The sequence below is a fragment of the Sceloporus occidentalis genome, unplaced genomic scaffold (genome assembly GCF_023333645.1).
Source record: "Sceloporus occidentalis isolate IW3139 unplaced genomic scaffold, rSceOcc1.0.p SCAF_5, whole genome shotgun sequence".
NCBI lineage: Eukaryota > Metazoa > Chordata > Lepidosauria > Squamata > Phrynosomatidae > Sceloporus > Sceloporus occidentalis.
Genome location: NW_028316985.1, coordinates 28,418,265 through 28,428,233, shown reverse-complemented (window position 1 = coordinate 28,428,233; position 9,969 = coordinate 28,418,265). Strand labels below are relative to the sequence as shown.

General features: G+C 39.7%; 1 protein-coding gene across 3 annotated transcripts in view; it reads right to left on the bottom strand.

The window, feature by feature from the left end:
• Positions 1-5,506: 5,506 nt before the first annotated feature.
• CUNH12orf75 (chromosome unknown C12orf75 homolog) overlaps positions 5,507-9,969 on the bottom strand; it is a 37,900-nt gene continuing 33,437 nt past the window's right edge. For 2 of the 3 annotated variants that reach the window (XR_016281507.1, XR_016281508.1), the window contains one exon: positions 6,996-8,165. Coding sequence is in view for 1 of the 3 variants with exons in the window: in XM_089528027.1 (XP_089384153.1) it covers positions 5,862-6,123; positions 8,130-8,165 (298 nt within the window). In the remaining 2 variants the exon portion in view is untranslated. Of the gene's footprint in view, positions 6,124-6,995; positions 8,166-9,969 lie in introns of those variants that run through there. The other variant, XM_089528027.1, reaches the window with a different exon arrangement.

Genomic DNA, 9,969 nt, shown 5'->3' with positions numbered 1-9,969 from the left:
AAAAGAGAGATAAATTATATACAAAAGAATTAACCAGAGAGAATCTTAAAAGTTTAAATTATAAAGAGAGGTTTTTTGTACGTTAACCCCATAGTCCAAACTCTGGAACGACCTGCCGGATAAGATCCGTCAGATAACATCATTAGACAGCTTTAAAAAAGCGGTCAAGACGGATCTCTTCCGGCAGGCCTTTCCAGATTAACCATCCCGGCCCAGGTTCCCTGATTCCCTCATTCCTCCCGTGGCCCCATCTTAGTGATGGTTGAGGATCAACAGAGGGATATCAGGGTTTTTAGTTTTTAATTGTTGTTTTTATGCTTTGATATTGTGTTTTTAATATGTTATACTGTTTAATACTGTCTTAAGGGGGGGAGGGATAAAGTGTTTTTAATTGTCATATTTTATATTTTACTGTTGTTAACCGCCCGGATTGGTTTGCCAGAGGGCGGTATACAAATAATAATAATAATAATTATTATTATTATTATTATTATTATTCAGTCAGTCAGTAATTTATTTCAGCCAACAAGCCATCAACATCAGAATATATATAAAAATATAAAACATATAGAGCATTTAAAGTGTTTAAAACATTAAAAACATCAAAATACATGGACTTTTTAAAAATAAAATCATGGAATATATATTCATAACCTGTGCAAAGGATAGAAATTTATATTTATTTTAACTGAAAAGCTCTAAAAGGAAAAAAAAAAAAAAAAAGTGTATAATACAAGGCCTTAGGCACAGAGCCTAGATAAGTGCAAGTTGCAAAAGGCCAAGCTGTTCAATTATGTTGACTCATTGTCTTGCGTGTTTTAACAGCCGAACAAAGAAACTTAGCCACTATTTCCGTTTTACTTTTCTCAGTATCGTTCAGCAGGTATTCCATATACCAACTGTTCGATCTGCCTGGAGACTTGAGCAGGAGGGGAGAGATTAATCTTGCCCTCTCGTCTTTATAGAAGGTACAAAAGAATAAAACGTGTTCTAACGACTCAATAGAACCATCACCACAGGGACAAACCCGTTCATGGTAAGGGATTCCCTTGAACCGACCCTCTAGAAGTGCTGAAGGAATTACATTAAATCTGGCTTTAGAGAACACAGCTCGGTACTTTGGAATAGTCAGGTTTTGCAGATAAAATGCCTCCTTCTCTGAGTTAAACTGTAGCCCTAGGCTAATGGGAGAGCAGGTGGTACAAGCAGAAGATAAAGAATATTGAGTATCAATATCTCTTATGCGGCGTATCATAATCTGCTGGGCTCTCGAAAGGTCTTGTGACATTAAAAAACTATTTGAGAAACCCAATCTCAGCAATTTTTCCTGGATATTTTTAGACCATAGGGTGGTATAATTGTCTTTCCGTATAAGATGCCAGAGACCTGAGTCAGGGCCCGCATAAAAGAGTTTCAACCAGTACTTTAAAGTCCACGTCCAAGCAGAGCATTCCACAGAGTGGCAGCCCGCTTCAAGTCGTAAAGCAGCTGAAGGGACGCAATTAGGTACTCCAAATAATTTGCGAAGATAAACGGAAAAGACCTGTTCTAATTTTACAGAGAAACCTTGGATCCAGATGGGTATTCCAAATAACAATTGTGGTATAACCTTGGCCTGAAACACCTTCAAGGCTGCAGGTAAAAATTGGCCTCCTTTAGTATAAAAGAATCGGATTAGGGCTTTGGCACTATTATTTGCTGATTGAACAGCTATTGAACTCTGGGATGTCCAGCCAAGAGATGCTTGAAAAGTTATTCCTAAATACCTAAAAGTGTTAACTTGTTCTAACCTATGTCCATTTAGAATCCACCTGGATCGAGTCTTTTTTCTTGAGAAAACCATAATTTTTGTTTTACTATAATTGATGATCAGGCCGTTATCTTCACAATAACTTCCAAAAACTCTCAAGATATGTTTCAAGTCTATTTCCGAAAAGGAAAGGAGAACTGCATCATCTGCATACAAAAGTAAAGGAATATTAACAGAGGCTAGTTTAGGAGAGTGGCGTGCTTCCGCGGAAATGGAAGCAGAGAGATCATTAAGATAAAGGTTAAATAATAAGGGTGCCAAAATGCAACCTTGACGCACACCTTTTTGAGTGGGGATAGATTTCGTGAAATTACCCTGAGTGCCACATCTCACCTGTATAGTTGTATCTCTATATAGATTCATAATTAACCAAAGTAGTCTCCTATCAATAGAAGAGGCAAAAAGTTTTATCCACAGCCTTTCTCTCGGAATAGAATCGAATGCAGATTTCAGATCAATAAATGCCGCGTATAGTCCTTTGCTTTGGGAAGTAGAATATTTCTCAGCCAGGTGGTTTAAAACCAAACAGTGGTCGAGAGTTGTTTTGCCTTTCCTAAAACCAATTTGTTCGTTACCTATAATATTCTCACTATCTATCCATTCTGCGAGGCGGTTTTTGAGGAAACGGCCATAAAGTTTGCCCACAACTGAGAGTAAGCTTATGGGTCGATAATTAGATGGATCGTTTCTAGAACCCTTCTTATAGATAGGGATTATAACTGCGTTTAACCAACTTGGAGGAATTTGGGCCGTTTGATTAATAAGAGTGAAGAGGGAAGCAAGAAGAGGAGCCCACCAAGAAATATTGACTTTCAGAAGCTCCGGCAGAATTAAGTCGGGCCCTGGGGCTTTTCCAGATTTAATCTGGGTGATAAGAGATTTTAGTTCTTCTTGGGATACGGGGGGCCATTGTGGAATATTCGAGCAATCATGGGAAAGTCGATTGAACAAGTTGGAAGCATCAGAGGTTTGTTCCCTGAAGTCACTATAAAGTGTGGCAAAGTAATCTTCCCAAACATTGATGGGAATGTTACAGGAAGGGGAGCCACCAGTGTTTCCTAACATCCCCGTTACTGTGGCCCAAAAAAGTTTAGTATTTTTTTGTAAAGAGAAGTTTATTAATGATGACCACTGTTTTTGAATAGCCTCCCTCTTTTTCCTTGCTAGAAGTAGTTTATACTGTTTTCTGGTGGTAAAATACGATTGGGGCAAAAACTGGCAATTGTCTCTCCTGTATTGGATATACATATTTTTCAAGTGAGTTCTAGATTCAGCGCAAGTCTTATCAAACCAAGGGGCCATTCTTCTACCTTTAAAGTTACTTGGTTTCTTCTCTATAGGAGTCAACAGGGGGGTCAAAGTCCTAAGGAGCTGGGAGTAGTTCTCTATAGCATGTTGTACTTCTTGTGATACGGTAATTTGGTTTTTAAAACCCAGGCATATAGGTGAATTGAGAAGAACTGAAGTCTTTTCGTGGAGGGTTTCGGTCCACCATAGCCTATTCTGTCTAATTACCATAACTGAATCAGTAAAGGATGGTTGCATCTGAGAATGTATATTCAGGGGAATCTTAAACAAAAAGGAAAGAGGAAGATGATCACCATCTAATCTTGTTCCTACTGAAAAGCTAACTACCCGATTTACAAAAGTGTCAGAAACCAGTACATAATCGATGGTCGAGCTGCCTTTTGATGAGATATAAGTATACTCACCCCAAGGATCAAATAATAAATTCCCATTAAGCATTCTTAAGGCAAGGCGCTCAACCATCTGCATAAAACATATACCTGCTGAATTAATACCCCGGTCCTTAAACTGTCTTTCTGTATTCAGAATGCAATCCTCTAACTCTTCTAATCCCCAAGCAGGAGAAGAGAAGAGAGCCTCGTTGTTATGGCCTATTCTGGCATTGAAGTCTCCCGATAACACCACTACCGCTGAGGGGAACTGTCCCTCTAGTTTGACTATGTAATTTTCTAATATTTCCCACACCTTTTTACTGCGGTCTTGGTGGAACTTGGGAGGAATATAAACATTTATCATTAACAAGCCCAAAATACCAAAATCAATTAGGCAGGCCATGGCAAATGTTTCACAAAATGACAAACACTTGGTAGTAGCTTTGAGTGATGTAGAAATCAAGATGGCGAGACCCGCACTAGGTCTGCCTTTGCCAGGAGATGGAATAGCAGGTAAGTCGAAGATGGTATAGCCGTTGCAAACTATTCCGGACGTGCACCATGTCTCTTGGAGGAGTATCACGTCAAACTTGTTGATGTAATCTATCACACCAGGGTCCTTAATCTTAGAGTTCCAACCGGCCACATTCCAGGATAAGCACTTAAGAAGAGAAGGTTCTAAGGAGGAGGCACTTGGGTTACTAAAAACTGGAAACGGCACATCATCACGGGGGTGTTGAGCTTTAGGGGATACAAACCCGCTCGTGGAGCTCAATATTGGAAGGGGAGATACATTATCTTTTGGGGATTGTCATGGGACAAGGTTATGGGAAATTGAGGGAGCATCAGCTTTATGTTGGGCTGATGGGTCAAGAGTGGACTGCCAGGTTTCCAGCATAGAATGGCCAATCGCCTGCAGGTTCTGAGATTGTGCCTGAAGATCTTTCTCCAGAGCCAGATTTCCAGCAGAACGCTGGCTGACTTCTGTTTGTAAAAGGGGAAAGTCTAGCTTCTTGTTTATTTGTGTAAGCTGATCACTGTTTACTTCAAATATACTATAAGAGCAGTTTGAAGAGGGTTGTTTGTTTTCTGTTAAATTATTCTCAACGTGATCACAGTTAAGATCTATTGGTGGTGAAATGAGATCAATGAGCGGTCCTGCTGTCACCGTGGTCTCTTGTAATATTTTCTTAAGATTTTCTAGCTTGTCTAGAATGTCCATTTGTTCATTCCTAGACTGCAAACTGGAAGCACTGATGATCTCAATATCACCGAGATTAGTCTCGTCTACTGTTGGAGGGTGGTACTGGGTTCCTCTGTTATATTTTTGGATGGTCTTATAGGGGAGAGGAAGACTAGTAGCTTCTGATGGCCTTTTGGCGGAAGGTCTATTACTTGCTATGGTATAACTAAGCAGCGGTTTAACTGTATCATTTGAGAACACTCTAAAGGGAAAAATTTGAAAAGATGCTAAATAAGGTCTTATTTTCAGGATCATAGCTGGAATAGTAGACTCTTTAAATGATAAAACAAGTCGTTTTTGATTTTGAACTGTATTATTATTATTATTATTGTCCTCCATGATGAAAAATCTGTGCTGGCAACAAAGCTTTGAGCCACTCTGCAACCTCAGCTGGATTTCTGCAGGGAAAGGCAACAGTCTTCCCCTGCAGGCGATGTTACAAAGGAGGCCTGCATGGTACATCTGTGCCAGACTGGGGCTTTTGTGTGTGGGTATGCTGGTTTACAATGTTTAAATGTGGGATATTCAACTTCCCACAGCCATCTGAAATAATGGTTTTGAATACTGGCTTGTTCCCAAGCTGTTAAACATGCTGCCCCAGTTTAGATGTAACAAGAAACTATAAAATAATTGATTGATTTTTATTAAGGTGTGATAGGAATAGAGACATGAAGGGACTGCATATATGGACAAAAGGCTTGTACTCATCTCTATTTATTTAGCTGAGATACAATCATACAAATTAAGGCTTTGACATTTTAAATCCAGGCCTTCCTCCCTTAAACTGATAAATCACAAATGAGCATTAAACGACAAAGAATATAAATCACAACTCAACAGAAAATGGGACCCTCTGGGAAGAAGAGCTGTCTTCAACTGATTTTTATACTTATTGTCACGTAAAGAGTTCCCACCTCCTCCCCCAAATAAACCCATTCCACCAAGAATGTAAAATTGACCAATGTCACAGCTGGGTACAGGGCAAGCCTTTGTTATTGTTGTTGTGTGCCTTCAAGTTAGGGTGAAACTATCATGGGGTTTTCTTGTCAAGATTTGTTCAGAGGGGGTTTGCCATTCCTCTCCTCTGAGGCTGAGAGAATGTGACTTGCTCAAAGTCACCCAATGGATTTCATGGCTGAGCTGGGAATCGAACCCTGTTCTCCAGAGTCATAATCCAACATTCAAACCACTGTGCGCTACAGATGGGGAAAAGGCAGGCTTTTTCTTCCCATAACTGAGCACCACTTTTGTTATGAAAAACAGTCTTTCCACCATCAAATGTATTTTGTCTGTGCCAGAGAAATATCACATTACAGGACACTAAGATGTTGAGAAATCCAGCACACTTGTATCTGAACCAGCTTTCAACATAAACCTTCTGCTTTTCACCACTGGAATGACAGAAAGATGCATGCCAATGAATATAAGTAGAAATAAGGGAAGGAGTCTTCTGTCAAGCTACATTAACATCTTTTGATGTGTCACTTAAGGCTGATGCTTGGGATTATGATATTAAATTTACTTGCATGTTGCTTTGTCATGGCATGCGTTGTTAAAGAAACAACCATTAACCTGCAGAAAAAGCAGTCTCTTCTTTAACTTGGTTAGTTTTTTAAGGGTGGATAGCAAGGAACAAAGGTAAGCATGGAATCAGGTATTTATTATTTTAGCATTTGATGAATTGATATAACTATAAGGTGCACAATAGATTATTTATTTACCACTGAAAGGCTACATACATGGAACACAACAATCTTCTGGGAAGATGACAAAGAAATTGTTCATAAAAATATGCCTTGCTTTATGTTCTGAGTGTTAAAATGCTTGGTGGTCACTGAACAGACTAATAACAGGGTCATTCACACTACACAATTACAGATCTATGATTCCATTTTGCTGCATCTGCACTGCAAAAGGAATGCAGTTTGACACGACTTTAACCACCATAGCTCCATCCTATGGAATCCTGGGATATGTAGTTTGTTGTGACACCAGAGCTCTCTCGCAGAGAAGGCTAAACATCTCACAAAACTAGAAGTCCCAGAATTCCACAGCATTGAGCCATGGCAAAGTGGTGTCAAACTGCATTATTTCTGCAGTGCAAATGCAGCCATAAAGTTCTAGTTATCTAGTATGAAATGGATCAAATATATGAGTTGCAAGCATGACTTCTGTTACCATTTTAAACAATGAAGCCACTCCTTTAGTCCAAACAAATGGGAGATATTTGGCCACTGCAGCCACTAAAGCACAATCTTTTTAAGAAGTACCTTTAGTTGCTGCTCTGGCCTGGCTTGAAATCTTGGTAGCTACATCAGCTGGTAGACCAACATAAACACCCCCATAGTTCCTTAATGGAAAAGGAGAAAAAAATAAATAAAATGGAAATCAAGACTTGGTGTGAGGGCATATTTAATACTACTAAGTCAAGGGCTTTTAAGTATTCATCATCATTTAGTTTTAATCCTTACAACAGACCATTGGAGGGTTGCATTTCTATGTGACAAGTCTTCGGGTATCTCTTTGCAAAAATAGGCAGAGGAAAAGCTAAACTGGGTGAGACTATGGCTGCTGCCACATTGTAGAATTCATGCAGTTTGACACTGCTTTATCTGTCATGTGTCTATTCTATGGAACCCTGGAATTTGTAGTTTGTTATCGCACGACAGCTCTCTGAAACATCTCACAAAACAACAAATCTGATAATTCCATAACACTGAGCCATGACAGTTAAAAGTGGTGTCAAACTGCATTAATTCTGCATTGTAGATAGTTGCTCTCACACATACTCTCACCTACACTTGCACACATATGCATTGTCACACATAACACACATCCCATGAAAATAAAAAAAAACTTTATTTAACCAGGGAGAACACCTCTCCAGTAATATCTCGGTACTCCAGGGAAAGTCTGCCAGAAGCTGACCTTACAATTGCAATGGAGGACCTACAAATGCCTAGGAAAGTGTTTTCTCTAGGAATCTCTATGTCCAGCACAACTTTTGGCGAGTGTTGACCACAGAGTCGTGCTGGAGGCCCTAGTGATTTCTAGAGAGAACATATGAATCAAAGCCATGAATAATCAAAGCCACAAAAGTCAAAGCTGCAAACGTGAAGCGTTGACTGATAATTCTTTTCTGAATAATAAATCTAGCTTGTGAAAGCAAGTGGTAGCAATAGCTGAAAATGCTGCTTTAAGATAACTGATAACAATAACCACTGCAAAATTATCACACTATTATTCCACTTTGGTTGTCCTGATTTTGCCCTGTGGAATCCTTTGAGTTGTAGTTTGAAAACTTTAGGTCTTTATTTTCCAGGATCCAGAATAGGGAGAGATGTTTGGTAGCTAAAAATCCATTTTTAGTTGCTGAACTTCAATCCACACAATGTACCTCCTTTTGTCATCTTCTGACACTGATTCTTCTGTTCTGCAAAGGGAGAAATCACAAGAAGATGGTTGGCAGCTAAGTTTTAGAAGTTCCCTGCTATTTACAGCAAAACTTCTGTTAGTTTCACAACATCCCCGCAGTTCAGTATCCTACTTCACTTAGTCCACCAAAAGCAGCGAGTGGAGAACAGTGTTATAAAAACTGGTCTGCCAGCATTACTGATTTAAAAGCTAATGTGGCAGCTATCATTTGTGGAGTTATTCCCTCACACCAGCTGATCAAAGCAGGAGACCCAAAGTTCTAATTCTGTTTAGTCCATTGACTCTTCTCTCTCTCCATCAACAGTTAAATGACATAGCCTTGCTCAAAATTAGTTAGTCATTTAGGCCTGTTACAGACAGGCCAAAATAAAGCTGCTTTGAGTCACTTTGGAGGTATGGTATTTCAATGATGCATGCGTCCTAAGAGTCCAAAAGCCGCACCAAAGCCATGCTCCAGTCCTTAGAGTTAAAGATTAGAGAGGAGCAGTAGAAGAAAGGTTTTCTTTTTTGCAGCCCTATTGGAGGTGGATTGTTCCTTCATTCTTCCTAGAATGATCACCCACAGCAAGTGTCAACTTCTCATTGTCAGGAGGGTTGAAGGAATAATTCACAACTAATGAGATACATTGCTAGTACTATCTGCAGGGCAGACCTCCCAAATGCTGCTTGTTCTGACTTAAATTTATCTATCTTATAGCACCTTATAAAAGTGGTTCTTTCCACCTTGCAGCCTTACACATCTCTTCTAATGATGATAATAACTCTGAATGCTGTTGCTGTTGCCATACATCTTCTGGAGTGTGCACATACATTTTGAGGCCTCAGCATAGCATAATGATAACATAAATAAATGCGACATTTTGTCCACCTAGACCAGGGGTAGGCAACCTTTTTGAGCCGGGGGCCGGGTTGCTGTCCCTCAGACAACTGGGGGGCCGAAGCCAAAAAAATAAATAATGAAATAATTTTAAAAAATTAAATATATAAATAAACCAGGACAAAGGTAGGACAAAATTTTCAAATGTAAGACACTTTTTTAAAAAAAATGGAGGACACGCAAAAAAATTTGCTGATTTTAAAAAAAATGTTAATATAAATGCATGATTCTGAGGCTACTATAGACAATTGCCCCCAAAGGCCCCGGCGGCAATTGGCGGCAGGACCAGGCTGGGGCCGGTCCCAAGGCCTTGCCGGGCCGCATCCGGCCCGCGGGCCGCAGGTTGCCTACCCCTGACCTAGACAGTGTTGATTTTGATGCCCTGTAACCCACTGTCCTTGGTTGAAGGGGAATAAATAATGCTTCAGTTGGAGGAATGGCTTTTGTTCTTTGTACATAATTTTCCTCCTCTTCCCACATCTAGAAAATGCCATCTCCACCCCCACCCACCCACCCCCAGGATGAACAGGATTTGGACAAATGTTGGCAATTCCAGTGATTGATTTCCAGATCTTGCAGCCCAAGGACTCAGGAACAAAAAGAGGATCAGTTGTTAAAGACAAGTTCTCCTTCTCAAACTTGCAGAAAGCTGGATTTATTAATAATGATGATAATTCAGAAACCTTTCTTGTAAAAGTTATAGCAATCAGAAATATCACTTTGAAAGATAACCATCTTAAAGAGGCCTCCATACGTTCTACAGAGTGTGAAAAGGGAATGTTTCCAGTTGGCTGTGAAGTCACCAGGGAGTCTTTTACTAAGGAATCCACTATCTCTCAGCCTGAGTGCACTCCACTTACAATATAGGTACAATAACACTAACCAATCTGATAAGATTAATTGTAAGGATTACTGATCCTAGTAA